The 15,765-nt window shown below is 39.5% G+C and overlaps 1 protein-coding gene across 2 annotated transcripts in view; it reads right to left on the bottom strand.

The window, feature by feature from the left end:
* EEA1 (early endosome antigen 1) overlaps window positions 1-15,765 on the bottom strand; it is a 157,069-nt gene that overhangs the window by 115,305 nt on the left and 25,999 nt on the right. For both annotated transcript variants that reach the window (XM_030819863.1, XM_003259658.2), the window contains exon 2: window positions 4,316-4,408. In XM_030819863.1, coding sequence (XP_030675723.1) covers window positions 4,316-4,408 — 93 coding nt within the window. The remainder of the gene's footprint in view (window positions 1-4,315; window positions 4,409-15,765) is intronic.

The raw sequence follows: 15,765 nt of genomic DNA, 5'->3' as shown, positions 1-15,765 counted from the left end.
CATCTCAAAAACTAAAACTTAAAAATTAAAAAATAAAACAGGGAGGGGTGCAGTGGCTCACGTCTATAATTCCAGCACTTTGGGAAGTTGAGGCAGGAAGATTGCTTAAAGCCAGGAGTTCAAGATCAGCCTAAGCAACATAATGAGATCCCATCTCTGCCAAAAATAATAATAATAATAATAATAATAATAATAATAAGCCAGGCATGGTGATATGCACCTATAGTCCCACTACTGGAGACGTCAGATTGGGAGAATTGCTTGAGCCCAAGAGTTTGAGGTGCAGTGAACTATGACCATGCTCCAGCCCAGGCAATAGAGCAAGACCTTGTCTCAAAAAATAAAAATAAAAAAAATACCTATGACAGAATAAATCATACAGGGAGATATTTTAACATACAGGAAGCCCCCAACTTAGAATAGTTTGACTTAAAATTTTTGACTTTATGACTGATTTATCAAGATGTAACCCCATCATAAATCGAGGAGCATCTGTATATCTAATCTAGGTTTCAGATGGCAATATCAGAAAAAAATTGAGGCAACAGTCAAAGATAATCACCAAGAATTTTCCAAAACACTTCAAATACACATTGGTGTGTACAGAAAGCCCAATGAGTCTCAAGCAGGATTAAACACACACACACACACACACACACACACACACACAACAGGAAACGAAAGAGACTAGAACAGATTAATTGATTGGCTGATTAATTATAAAAAACAACCACAGGAGTCGAGAAAAGGATCCCTTCAATAGAATCAAATAGACTAAAAGCAGTCCTCTCAACAGTAACAATATGACCCAGAAAAAAGACAGAGATGGAAGTTTTCAATGTGCTGACAAAAAAAAAAGGTCTGTATGTAGAAATTTATGCTCAGCAAAATCGTGTTTCAAGAACGAGCATGAAATAACATTTTAGACTGAAACTGAGAGTCTAGCAAATCAGTCCTCATTTTTAAAAAATCCTAAATGATGTTCTATAAAACAAATAAAATAGGCCGGGCATGGTGGCTCACGCCTGTAATGCTAGCACTTTGGGAGGCCGAGGAGGGTGGATCACAAGGTGAGGAGATTGAGACCATCCTGGCTAACACAGTGAAACCCCGTCTCCACTAAAAATACAAAAAATTAGCCGGGCGTGGTGGCGGGCACCTGTAGTCCCAGCTACTCGGGAGGCTGAGGCAGGAGAATGGTGTGAACCCAGGAGGCAGAGCTTGCGCTCAGCCGAGATCACGCCACTACACTCCAGCCTGGGCAACAGAGCCAGACTCCGTCTCAAAAAAAAAAAACCAAGAAAACAATTGTAAGGGGAAGGCTGAAGATGCAATAAGGAATGGTAAACAACTATACTGGTAAATACACGGATAAATCTAAAAATAATAATAACCTCTAATTTGTGAAGATAAAAGAAAACAAGATAAATCTAAACTACTGAACCACAATATAAGTTGGGAAGTAGTGATCCATATCAAAGCATTCAAAGGTCCTCGAAACGGAAGGAAAGAAAAGTATTCTAGACATTATGTATGTTACAAAAGAAACAAAAATGGGCCAGGCATGGTGACTCACACCTATAATCCCAGCACTTTGGGAGGCCAAGGTGGATGGATCACTTGAGGTCAGAAGTTTGAGACTAGCCTGGTCAACACGGTGAAACCTTGTCTCTACTAAAAATACAAAAAAATTAGCAGGGTGTGGTGGCACGTGCCTGTAATCCCAACTACTTAGGAGGCTGAGGTGGCAGAATCATTTGATCCTGGGAGGTGGAGATTGCAGTGACCCGAGATCACGTCACTGCACTCCAAGGCAACAAAGCGAGACTCTGTCTCAAAAACATAAAAAAAAAAAAGAAACACTAAATGAACAGAATATAATGTATAATATCCAAACTAGTAGCAGTACCCAGGACTAAACCCAGCAATATACTCCACCACCATGTGAAGGTTGCTTACCAAAGGGCCAGCAAATAAGAAGAATGAACAGCTAGACAGGTAAGAAAAAAACCAGAAGAGTGTGGTATTATAGAAGCACAGAAAAGAGTGTGTAGTAAGGAAGTTAAATCCAAACTAAGGCAAAAAGAGAAAAAGAAACAGAAGAGCAGGACAAGAAAAAGTACATAAAAAGCAATAAAAATAAGTCAAAATACATCAATAACCAAAATAATTCAAAGGGGTTTTCCCAGTTAAACGACAAGTGTTATGCTCTTTGCAAAAAACAAAAACAAAAACAAAACAAAACAAAAAAAAACCCACCTAAAACAAAAGGAACAAGAAAATATGAAAATGAGAAGAAAGATAAAATCCAGGAGCAGTGACTCATGCCTGTAATCCCAACACTTTGGGAAGCTGAGGCAGACAGATCACCTGAGGTCAGGTGTTCGAGACCAGCCTGGCCAACGTGGCAAAACCCTGTCTCTACTAAAAATAAGAAAAAAAGAAAAAAAATTAGCCAGGTGTGGTAGCACGCACCTGTAATCCCAGTTACTCAGGAGGCTGAGGCAGGAGAATCACTTGAACCTGGGAGGCAGAGGTTACAGTGAGCCAAGATTGTGCCACTGCACTCCAGCCTGGACAACAGAGTCTCAAAAAAAAGAAAAAAAGGAAAGAAAGAAGAAGATACACAAAATACTAATCAAAACAAAGCTGGGGTTATTCCACTACTATTAAACACTAATTCATCAAAAAGATATAACAGATCTAAGTAGATAAAATATGAAGCCAGTGACTGTAAACCGCATATTAGAGAAGTTTGGCTCTGAAGGAAAGCAAATAACAAATGGTACCTGAAGAGGGGATTTCAAGTCAAAGAAAGAGTTTTTGGTTTTGGTTTTATTCATTTTTGATTTTTTGGTGTTCTTTTCTTATTTGTTTTCATATGAATCATATTGAACAAATTTGTACGTTATTGGGAATTATATAAAGTAGAGGTAAAAAGTGAAGTAGCAGGAGGGAGAGAGGATAAATTAAAAATGAAAAAGAATGGAATCCAGAGAACAAGAGAAAGGACTGAAATTAGATAAACAAATTTTTTTCAGTGTAATAAAGTAAGAGAAAACAGGTATGGTATAGGTATGATAAAATAAGAACATTTATCTAATGGTTCCTATTTTCTCAGTTATATATAAGGTGACTGAGAGAAGGTTAAAAAGAGACAGATTTCAAAACAAAGAAGGTACAAAATAACTATCTCACAAAGTAGGAAGTTAATCCTACTAATACGATATTAACAGTATTGCCAGGCACTGCTCAATACCAATACCCATTGGAATTGTTTTTTGGTGTTGTTCTGTCTGAGGTCAACTAAATTATTACTAGATTCCTTTCAGTTCATCATATCATGAACACAGTTTGGAACATTTTTCTTAAAGACATTTCCTGAAACTTGTTCTTAATAAAGTCCAGCTGATACTTTTCCTCCCCTCTCGCAAATCTGTAAAATCTTACTATGGTTAAAATACATATACATGGAGATAAAAAATAAACACATGGTCAGAGAGAGACAAAACAGAATGATGAATGGACAGAAAGAGGACATATCCAGAAACGTATGCACAGTACGCAGACTCATCAACCAAGAGGAGGTGGAGAAGAGGAGAGCAGGGAAAAAAAGACTGGGTAAGGACTACAGCTAGGCCTCCAAACGGGCAACTGACAAAAAGTATCAAAGCAAAATGTGAGCATCTTGATCTCTTCGTGGCAGTATTATGGGTAAGTGTTATGTTCTTCACATTCTTTATCTCCTTTTTCGATAATCATCCAATATTACTTGTTTATTAAAAATAATATTAATACAACTAAAGCTGACTTTTCAAATTTTTGGAAGTTTTTTTACTTGTTTACAATAATTTCTCCATTCATTTTTAATATAATGTATTTATATTTAATATAATGTCTTTAATATCAAAGACAAAAGTCCTTACAAAGTCATACATGAAGACAGTAAATAATATGTAAATTTTATAGATAACCCAATTTTTCCTTAGTCTAACAGTTCATGACAGTACACACAAATAGATACTAATTAACCTGTAATTCTTTATAAACAGATGTTTTAAAATCTTCAGTGAGATGACACTAGCATTAAAAACAAATTGGCAATATTATTTTTCAGAGTCTTAATGTACACTTTTTCAGTCTCACAACTAGGCACAGGTATATAGCTACAAGTATGTTTCAAAAGTCACATTCCAACTTATAAGAAAAACTTATGAGAACTTTTCCTATACAAATCACCAATCGTTACACCAAATATTTGCTCATTTTCCCTTAAATAATATTGAATTTTACTGCCAAGTTTTTATTTTCATACCTCTGAAGAGCTTTCATTATTGACATCCACTGTGTTTATAGGAGTTGCTGATGAATCTAAATCAGAACCTTGAGAGCCAACTCTCCCAGGAGTCTGGAACACAAACAGAAGGGAGAAAAAAAACAAAGCAGACATTAACAATATATTCATAGGCCATTTAATAATCTAAACCTTTTCACATAAGAAAAGTAGATGTCTTTACAATAATAACAGTACTAACAGTATCGTTTATGGAAGACTGTACCTAATGCTGTATCAAAATCTCTATATATGCATTTCTCTCATTTTCAGTCACTTTAAATTAATAAAACGTATACAACGCTTTACAAATACTTCAAGTCACTTTCACAAAACATCTTATTTAATCAAAATGACATCTCTTAAGACAGGTAAGATGGATGTTACCTCTGTAGAGAAGAAAACAGATGTAAAGCAGGAAGTGACTTGTTCACAATTGTACTCTTTTGTTTCGGTTGTTTTTTGAGTTGGGGTCTTGCTCTGTCACCCAGGCTGGAGTACAGTGGTGCAATCTCGGCTCACTGCAACCTCCGCCTCCCAGGCTCAGGTGATCCTCCCATCTCAGCTACCCAAGTAGCTGGGACCACAGGTACACACCACCACACCCAGCTAATTTGTTGTATTTTTGGTAGAGACGAGGTTTCACCATGTTGCCCAAGATGGTCTCAAACTCCTGAGCTCAAACAATCTGCCCACCTCCGCCTCCCAAAGTGCTGGGGTTACAGGTGTGGGCCACAATGCTCAGCCCACCATTGTACTGTTAACGAAAATCAGAAAGTCTTAAAGATGCAAGTTCAAGGAAGAAAAAAAAAAAAAATCAGAAAGTTCTCACGATCCAAGTTAAAGCAAAAAAATCAGAAAGTTCTCACGATCCAAGTTAAAGCAAAAAAATCAGAAGATGCAGAACTAAAATGCAGATCTTCTGATTCCTTTGACAATGCTTTCTCTTTTTTTTTTTTTTTTTTGAAACAAGAGTCTCGCTCTGTCATCCAGGCTGGAGTACAGTGGCACTATCTCACCTCACTGCAATCTCCGCCTCCTGGGTTCAAGCAATTCTCCTGCCTCAGACTCCTGAGTAGCTGGGACTACAGGCACATGCCACCATGTCCAGCTAATTTTTTTTTTTATGTATTTGTAGTGGAAACGGGTTTCATCATGTTGGCCAGGCTGTTCTCAAACTCCTGACCTCACGTGATCCCCCCACCTTGGCCTCCCAAAGTGCTGGGATTACAGGCGTGAACCACAGTGCCCAGCCGGCAATGGTCTCTTCTACACAAACTAAAACTACAGTGATTCAAGTGGTGCAAAAAAGACCAATGCAGCCCAAGTTATCAAGTCCCCATCACCTACCACTCAAACCAGTCATTACCATCCATCTCCAATACTTGATCAGAGACATATTTTGGAGGGTTAAAGGTCTTTTCCCCCTGCACCATTTATCACTTAGCATTATCATTCATTAAAATCTAGGTGTTACTTTTATATCAAATGGCTTTTTGGATGAATTTGAAACCTAGTAAAACACTGGGTAAAAAGAGATTTAGAGCACAAAAACTGACCCAATAATACTTATCAAAAATATATATGGTATATACTAGCATTATCTACACTTTACACATGAGGGAACCAAGGCATAGAGACTAAGTAAATTGCCCAAAGTCAGATGGGTAATACATGGAAGAAGGGATTTTAATTAGAGCAGTGTGGCTCTTAATCACTAACCAATACTGCTTCTCTGTTAGACATCTCCACTGAAATGCCCCTCAATCATCCAAGATTCAAAACACCTCACTACATATTTGCCTCAACATATGAACATCCTGTACATCACTACTAAATGTTCAAGCTAAATCCAAATAAGGATGAATTCATAATGCTATATTCATCAAAACTATAAAAACTATATACAATGGAAAAATATACACAGTATGATTTAAATTATATATAAAAACTACTGATATAAGAAAAAAGATTAAAAAGAAATATTCCAAAATTCAAATAATGATTTCTGTAGCAAGAAAGAAATCTTCATTTTTATTTTTTTCAGTTTTCGTTTTTGCTACCTTTTTTTTTCAGAATTTTAGACCCATACTTGAATTGCTTTTATCTTGAAAAAAATGTTTTATGTTAAAGATAAGCAAACCGAACCAACCCAAATGTCCAACAACGATAGACTGGATTAAGAAAATGTGGCACATATACACCATGGAATACTATGCAGCCATAAAAAATGATGAGTTCGTGTCCTTTGTAGGGACATGGATGAAACTGGAAAACATCATTCTCAGTAAACTATCACAAGGACAAAAAACCAAACACCGCATGTTCTCACTCATAGGTGGGAATTGAACAATGAGAACTCATGGACACAGGAAGGTGAACATCACACTCCGGGGACTGTTGTGGGGTGGGGGGAGGGGGGAGGGACAGCATTAGGAGATACACCTATGCTAAATGACGAGTTAATGGGTGCAGGAAATCAACATGGCACATGGATACATATGTAACAAACCTGCACATTGTGCACATGTACCCTAAAACCCTAAAGTATAATAAAAAAAAAAAAAAAAAGATAAGCAAACCTCCAGTTGAATAGCCAGCATTCCTTTTTTTTCCCTCATGCAGATACTTTGCACATTTATTTACAGGCATATCTCATTTTATTGTGTGTCACTTTATTGCACTTTGCAGATGTGGCGCTTTTTAGATATTGAAAGTTTGTGTCAACTCTGCCATCAAGCAAGTCTATTCCTGCCATTTCTTCAAAAGCATGTGCTCACTTTGTATCTCTGTCACATTTTGGTAATTCTCACAATATTTCAAGCTTTTTTATTATTATCGTATCTGTTATGGTGACCTGTGATCAATGATCTTTGAAGTTACTACTGCAATTGTTTTGGGGCACTACAACCCATACCCATATAAGATGGCAAACTTAATTGATAAATGTTGTGTGTGTTCTGACTGCTCCACTCACTGGCCATTTCTCAGTCTCTCTCCCTTCTCCTTGAGCCTCCCTGTTCCTTGAGACACAACCATATTAAAACTAGGCCAATTAATAACCTTATAATGGCCTCTAAGTGTTCAAGTGAAAAGAAGAGCTGCTCATTTCTCACTTTAAATCAAAAGCTAGAAATGATTAAGCTTAATGAGGAAAGCATGTGGAAAGCTGAAACAGACCAAAAGCTGGGCCTTTGTGCCAAACAGCCAAATGTGAATGCAAAGAAAAAGTTCCTGGGGAAATTAAAAGTGCTACTCCAGTGAACACACAAATGATAAGAGCACAAATTGCTGAGAACGTTTTAGTGACATGGATAGAAGTTCAAACCAGCCATTAACATGCCTAATTCAGAGAAAGGCCCTAACTCTCTTCAATTCTATGAAGGCTGACAGAGATGAGGAAGCTGCAGAAGAAATGTTTGAAGGTAGCAGAGGTTGGTTCATGGGATTTAAGGAAAGAAGCTGTCTCCAAAACATAAAAATGCAAAGTGAAGCAGCAAGTGATGATGGAGAAGCTGCAGCAAGCTATCCAGGAGATCTAACTAAGATAATTGATGAAGATGTCTATATTAAGTAACAGATTTTCAATTCAGAAAAAAACAGCCTTCTATTGGAAGAAGATGTCATCTAGAACTACTATAGCTAGAGAAGAGAAATCAATACTGGGCTTTCAAGCTTCGACTTCCAAGCTTCAAAGAACAGGGTAATTCTTGTTAGGGGTTAATGCAGCTGATGACTTTTAAGTTCAAGCCAATGATCATTTATACCGTTCTGAAATTCCTAGGACCCTTAAGAATTATGCTAATGCTACTCTGTGCTCTATAAATAGAACAAGAAAGCCTAATTAATAGCACATCTGTTTACCACATGGATCAATGAATTTTTTTTTTTTTTTTTTTTTTGGAGACAGAGTCTCACTCTGTCGCCCAGGCTGGAGTGCAGTGGCCCAATCTCGGCTTACTGCAAGCTCCACCTCCTGAGTTCATGCCATTCTCCTGCCTCAGCCTCCTGCCTCAGAGTAGCTGGGACTACAGGCACCTGCCACCACGCCCGGGTAATTTTTTTTGTATTTTTAGTAGACACAGGGTTTCACCGTGTTAGCCAGGATGGTCTCGATCTCCTGACCTCGTGATCCACCCGCCTCAGCCTCCCAAAGTGCTAGGATCACAGGCATGAGCCACCGTGCCTGGCCGGATCACTGAATATTTTAAGCCCACTATTAAGAGCTGTTGCTGGAAAAAAAAAAAAACATCCTTTCAAAAATATCACTGTTCACTGACAATTCACCTGGTCACCCAAGAGCTCTCCTGGAGGCACACAAGGAGTTTAATGTTGTTTTCAGGCCTATTTATATAATATCCATTCCACAGCCCATGGATCAAGGAGTAATTTTGATTTTCAAGTATTATTTAAGAAATATATTTTGTAAGGCTATAACTACCATAGATAGTGATTCCTCTGACAGATCTGGGCAGAGTGTATGGAAAACCTTCTAAAAAGGTCACCATTCTAGATGTGATTAAGAACATTTGTGATTCATGGGAGGAAGTCAAAATATCAACACTAACAAGAGTTTAGAAGTTGATTCCAACCTTCATAATGACTGTGAGGGGTTCAAGACTCCAGTAGAGCAGATACGGTGGAATCAGCAAGAAAACTAGAATTAAAAGTGGAGCCTAACGATGTGACTGATAATTTTCTTTTTTTTTTTTTCTTGAGATGGAGTCTTTCTCTGTCACCAGACTGGAGTGCAGTGGCATGATCTCAGCTCACTGCAACCTCCACCTCCCAGGTTCAAACTATTCTCCTGCCTCAGCCTCCCGAGTAGCTGGGACTACAGGTGTGTGCCACCACGCTCAGCTAATTTTTGTATATTTAGTACAGATGGGGTTTCACCATGTTGGCCAGGATGATCTCGATCTCTTGACCTCGTGATCCGCCCACTTCAGTCTCCCAAAGTGCTGGAATTACAGGTGTGAGCCACCATGCCCGGCATGACTGATAATTTTCATAATAAAACTTTAATGGAGGAGGAATGGCTTCTTCTAGGGATGAGCAAAGAAGGTGGTTCCTTGAGATGAAATCTACTACCAGAGAAGATGCTGTGAACACTGTTGAAACAACAACAAAGAATTTAGAATATTCCATAAATTTAGTGATAAAGCATCAGCAGCTTTTGGGAGGATTGACTCAAGTTTTGAAGGAAGTTCTACTGTGGGTAAGATGCTATCAAACAGCAAGCTACAGGGAAATCTTTCATGAAAAGAAGAGTTAATCAAAGCAAAACAGCAAACTTCATTGTTGCTTTATTCTAAGAAATTGCCACAACTCCAGCCTGACCAACATGGTGAAACTCCGTCTCTACTAAAAATACAAAAATTAGCCAGGCATGGTGGTGTGCGCCTGTAATCCCAGCTACTCAGGAGGGAGGCAGGAGAATCGCTTGAATCCGGGAGGCAGAGGTTGCAGTGAGCCAAGATCACACCACTGAAAGAAAATAAAAAAGAAAAAAAAAGAAATTGACACAGCTATCCCAACCTTCAGAAACCTCCACTCTGGTCAGTCAGCAGCTATCAGTATAGAGGCAAAACCTTCCACAAGCAAAAAGATTATGACTAGCTGGGCAAGGTGGCCCACATCTGTAATCCTAGTGCTTTGGGAGGCCAAAGAAGGAGGATCGCTTGGGGCTAGGCACTTGAGACCACTCTGGGCAACATAATGAGACCCCATCTCTACCAAAAAAATACAAAAATTAGCAAGGCGTGGTGGAGTTCACCTGTAGTCCCAGCTACTAGTGAGGCAGGAGAATAGGGTCTGGAGGCGGGGAACCTAAGGCTGTTTCATGGTGACTTCCTAGAACTAAACTGAAAGGAAAACCCTAACTTTCCACACCTAAGTAACAAAAGGACCACAGGCTACTCCCTTGGACCTTTTCTGCGCAGATGGGAAATTGGCTATCCACAACAAATCAGACTGATTGAAGGCAAGTTTCATTTGCACAGAAGTATAACTGTGTAGCTTCACCCTAGGCTCTGATTGGTTGCCTTTTGCAACCAATCAGATGTTTGCACAGGAGTGTGCCCTTTGTAACTTTACTTCAGCCTCTGGTTGGCTGCTTTCTGCAACCAATCAGACTGAATGTGGGCTACCACTTCATTTAACAAGAGGTGAGCGTGAAGTGGCTAATCAGAAATGTCTAGAGGGTATTTGGACCCAAGAAGATTTTGTATCCAGGCCCTTGAGCCACTGCTCAGGCCCACTCCCACACTGTGGGGTGTACTTTTGTTTCCAATAAATCCCTGCTTTCATTCTTTTGTTGCTTCTTTCTTTGCTTTGCTGGGCGTTTTGTCCAATTCGTTAGTCAAAACGCCAGGAACCTGGACAACTTGCAGTCATGACCCTCTACCAGTGACACTAGGAAGACTGAGGCGGGAGGATCGCTTAAGCCCAGGAATTCAAAAATGCAGTGAGCTATGATCACACCACTGTATTATAGACCCGGTGACAGAGCAAGACTCTGTCTCATCAAAGAAAAAAGATTACAAATCACTGAAGGCTCAAACGGTTGTTAGCATTTTACAGCAATAAAATATTTTTAATTACGGTATCTACTTTATTAGACATAATGCTATTGCACACTTAATAGACTACAGTATGCCGTGAATATAATTTTTATATGCACTGTGAAACGAAAGAATTTATGTGACTCGTCTTATTGCGATACTTGTTTTATTGCAGTGATCTAGAACCAAGCCCGCAATATCTCCAAGATATGCCTATATACAAGTATGCCTATATACTTGTATAATTTTTGTATAAATCAGTAAACTAGAACAAGTACAAAATAACAACCAGTAATTAAAGCTACAGAGAAACTCCCAAACTCTTCTTAAACATACTTCCTCAAAAAAGGGTATAAGATTAAACTTTTATTTTATATTCTGGATAGAGTATTAACCTAGCATGCCATGAGAAAGGGGAAATAAAATGATCTTCAACCTTTTTTAAAGTACTTATGTTCTTTAGGATTCTCAAAAGAACTCAGGGTTCTGTGAGGTTCTGTCAACTAAAGAATGACAAAGAAGGAACATTATGGCTGGGTGAAATGGCTCACGCCTGTAATCTCAGCACTTTGGGAGGCTGAGGTGGGTGGATCACTTCAGGTTAAGAGTTTGAGACCAGCCTGGCCAATATGGTGAAACCCCGTCTCTACTAAAAATACAAAAATTAGCTGGGCATGGTGGTGCACACCTGTAATCCCAGCTATTCGGGAGGCTGAGGCAGAAGAATTGCTTGGACCTAGGAGACAGAAGTTGCAGTGAGCCGAGATCATGCCACTGCACTCCAGCCTGGGTGACAGAGTGAGACTCCATCTCAAAAAAAAAAGAAGAAGGAATATTCCTTGTGTAACTATGTCTTCTTTTTTTTTTTTTTTTTTTTTTTTTTTAGAGACAGGCGTCTCACAATGTTGCCCAGGCTGGTCTTGAACTCCTGGGCTCAAGTGATCCTTCTCCCACTTCATCCTCCCAAAGTGCTGAGATTACAGGCATGAGCCACTGCACCCAGCCTATGTTTCAATAAAGATGGCTGAGAACATCAGAGGCACACTTCAGAAAGAGACAGGTATCTTACTAATGAGTGAAAAAAAAAAAAAAAAAAAAAAAACCACAAACATTGTTTAGAGATGGAGGAGGCAATAACTGTATCCTGTCCAAGAACAGTAGCAACCACCACACCAAGGCTTATCCAAAACAGGTAGAAAGTGGCAGAATTTCAATAAAGTACTAAAGATGAAGAACGCAAAATGAATCTCTGGCCAAAGGCAAAAAAAAAAAATGAGAGGAGCTGGATATGAGGGGTCTCCATTTGCTTGTCGATACCAGGAAACACTATCCAAAATGATGAAATCGTAAGGCTTTCATCCTCAGAGAAGTCAGAGAAGGTTAAGCCAACCGAATACATGAGTGAAATAAACATGAATTTTAGATACCACCAATCTAGATCAAATCCGACTTCAGCCTAACTTCAATTTGCTACAGGCTTTAGAGAGATTGCACTTTATTGCCAGGTCTTGGAACCTGAGCACTACCTCCTGCCTCACTGACCCTTTTTCTGGGAGGTTTCCACTTTCTAGACAAGCAGACAAAGCTTGTGAAATAATCAAAGCAGTGATGCCAAGGATGTCATGGCAGAAGGCCTGTGTTCCTGAGCCACTGAGAGCTCACAGGGCTGGATTTGACATTCCTGATGCATTACACAGGCACATTCATCCTGCTGACACTGTAATCTGTCCTCATTGGGAAAGTTAGGATCATCTTCCTAGGCACTGAATAGGGTCAAGCTTTTAATCTAGTCTCTTCACTTTGTGGTGGGACCAAAGGTGTTGGAAGAATTAGGGGAGACGGAGCAGTGGGCCTCTACTTTCTCCTTCCTCTTGCTCGTTCTCATTTTCTTTGTCCTTACAATCTTCCTAAAATGCCTATGCTTTTTTGGAAGTTGATCTAGCTTTCTTTTCTGGACTGGAGGCACAGCAGGATATTGTGAAACCTCAGCCACATGACTCTTGGGTGTCTCCTCCAATGGCTCTGACAATGATTCCAAACTTCTCTTCAGAGAGTCATTCTCCCTTGGGTGGAGTTTATCTTCTGCATCTTGAGTATTTGGTGATGAACGTTCAAGTCTTTAGTGACATGTTTGGGAGACTGGAGATTCCTAAACTCTGTCACTGAGGATTTTTTTTTTTAAACCTACTATGCTGATCCCAGCCAGCTTTGCAGAAACCAGGAATCACAACAAAAGAGACCAAAAGTCGAATGATTTTTTTAAAAAGGTAGTTAGCACCCTGACTGTTTCCAATGATGTATCCTTAGCTATCACAGATACAGGAGGTATACTAATGTCAGATTTATCCCCTCGACTTATCTAAAGGCATTCAATGGACTTCAGAAATAAAGTCATCAAGTTGTTCTTAGCCTAGGGAATCTCAGATTTCCTGGTATAGTATGGAGGAGCAGGCCTCAGTCTCTACAGTCCCTTTAAATTTTCCCAAAACCTAACATTCTATAACTGTCTAAATTTATCCAGAGTATGCCTTTACTGTGTTCATTTAATGCCCACAAAATTCTCGTTTTAATATCAGCTACAGTCCTGCAAACACCAAAGCAAGATTCCCAAAATAATATAATTGAGACATGAATTTATAAATAAATAAAAGCCATTTCTGGATTTAATGATACACTCATGGATGTGGCAAAAAATGGCAAAAACGTTTTAAAAGAGCATTTAAATTGTTTTTTTGTTGTTGTTTTTGTTTTGTTTTGTTTTTTTGAGGCACAGTCTCGCACTGTCACCCAGGCTGGAGTACAATGGTGTGATCTTGGCTCACTGCAACTTCTGCCTCCCAGGTTCAAGTGATTCTCCTGCCTCAGCCCCCCCAGTAGCTGGAATTACAGGTGCACGCCACCACGCCCAGCTAATTTTTGTATTTTTAGTAGAGACAGGGTTTCACCATGTTGGCCAGGCTGGTCTCGAACTCCTGACCTCAACTGATCTGCCCGCCTCGGCCTCCCAAAGTGCTGGGATTACAGGCGCAAGCCAACACGTCCAGCCTAAATTGGGTATTTAATATAAATAAATGTTCTATAGAACTAGAAATTCATGCTTGATTCATTAACATTTCAATAGCTTCACACTACGATGGTATTAAGAACAATGAAAGACACTAGAAATAGGAAGTTTTACTTCCAAAGAACTATATTTTCCCCATTTCTGTTTCCTTTATTTTTCCAGATGCCAGATGGCTTTTCACCAAGGTTTTCCTTGACTGAGAGGAAGTAAGGAATTCAAAGAAACATTGTACTTTTTTTATTTTTGTAAAGATGAGGTCTCCGTATGTTGCCTAGGCTCATCTCGAACTTATGGGCTCCAGTGAGTCTCCTGCCTGAGCCTCCCAAAGTGCTGGGATTACAAGTGTGAGCCACCATGGCCACCTGAAATAAGGTACCTCTACATAAACCTATTATCACCACCAAAAATACCCTTTCTCAAATTTGCCTAAAATAATCCTAGTAAATATACCTAAGTAAAGCCCAAGAGGCATGGGGAGTAAACAGAAAAAAACAAGGAAACCCTCACAAGATAGGGGTTTCTGATGTCCATGTTTTAAATATACTCCTCATGATTGTTGTTAAATTATCTAAGAACTTCTTGTTCTTTTTTTTTTTTTTTTTGAGATGGAGTTTCACTCTTGTTGCCCAAGCAGGAGTGCAATGGCACGATCTCGGCTCACTGCAACCTCCGCCTCCCAGGTTCAGGCGATTCCCCTGCCTCAGCCTCCCGAGTAGCTGGGACTACAGGTGCGCATCACCATGCCCAGCTAATTTTTTGTATTTTTAGTAGAACTGGGGTTTTTCCATGTTGGTCAATCTGGTCACAAACTCCTGACCTCAGAAGATCTGCCCACCTCGGCCTCCCAAGTGCTGGGATTATAGGCGTAAGCCACCACAACCGGCCTTCATTCTTATTCTACTTTTAAGCCACTAAAATTCCTTTATTTCAAGGAGAAGCCCAAAAACAATAACACTAACCCTAAATAAACAATATAAAGCATTCTAACTTTTTCACTTATAAAAGTTTTATTTTGCAAAAAGAATGGGATTGGAATGATTTATGCTAAAAATTTAAAGTGATAGGCTGGGCACAATGGTTCACATCTGTAATCCCATCACTTTGGGAGGTCGAGGTGGGAGGATCACTTGAGCCCAGGAAGTCAACGCTGCAGTGAACTGTGATTATGCCACTTTACTCCACCCTGGGCAACAGAGTAAGACCTTGTCTCCAAAAAAAAAAAAAAAAAAAAAAAAAAGAATTTCAAATATTATTAAGATGGAACCAATCTTAATAACAAGGTAAGTATCTATCACAATGGACCAAAAATAAAATGGAAACATAGAGTATGCAGGATTCTGGAACCTAAAACAGGTAGAGGCAGCTAAGTTCAGTAATAAGAACCAAAAATGCCCTGGATGCGCAAGGTAACAAGAAGCCAGGCCCACTGTGAGAACTTAGTAAGCGCGGCAAGACAACTATCCCTTGCAATGAATAGAAACCCTTTAAAAAACTGTAAATCCGGCCAGGTGCAATGGCTCACGCCCGTAATCCCAGCACTTTGGGAGGCCAAGGTGGGCATAACACGAGGTCAGGAGTTCCAGACCAGCCTGGCCAACACGGTGAAACCCCGTCTCCACTAAAAATACAAACATTAGCTGGGCGTGGTGGCAGGCGACTGTAATCTGAGCTACTCGGGAGGCTGAGGCAGTAGAATCATTTGAGCCTGGGAGGCAGAGGTTGCACTTGAGCCAAGATTGCGCCACTGCACTCCAGCCTAGGCAACAGGGCAAAATTCTGTCTTTAAAAAAAAAAAAAAAAAAGCT

Source organism: Nomascus leucogenys, chromosome 10, assembly GCF_006542625.1.
Source record: "Nomascus leucogenys isolate Asia chromosome 10, Asia_NLE_v1, whole genome shotgun sequence".
NCBI classification, from domain to species: domain Eukaryota; kingdom Metazoa; phylum Chordata; class Mammalia; order Primates; family Hylobatidae; genus Nomascus; species Nomascus leucogenys.
Note: the sequence above shows the minus strand (reverse complement) of the source record. Positions and strands in the feature narration are given on the sequence as shown.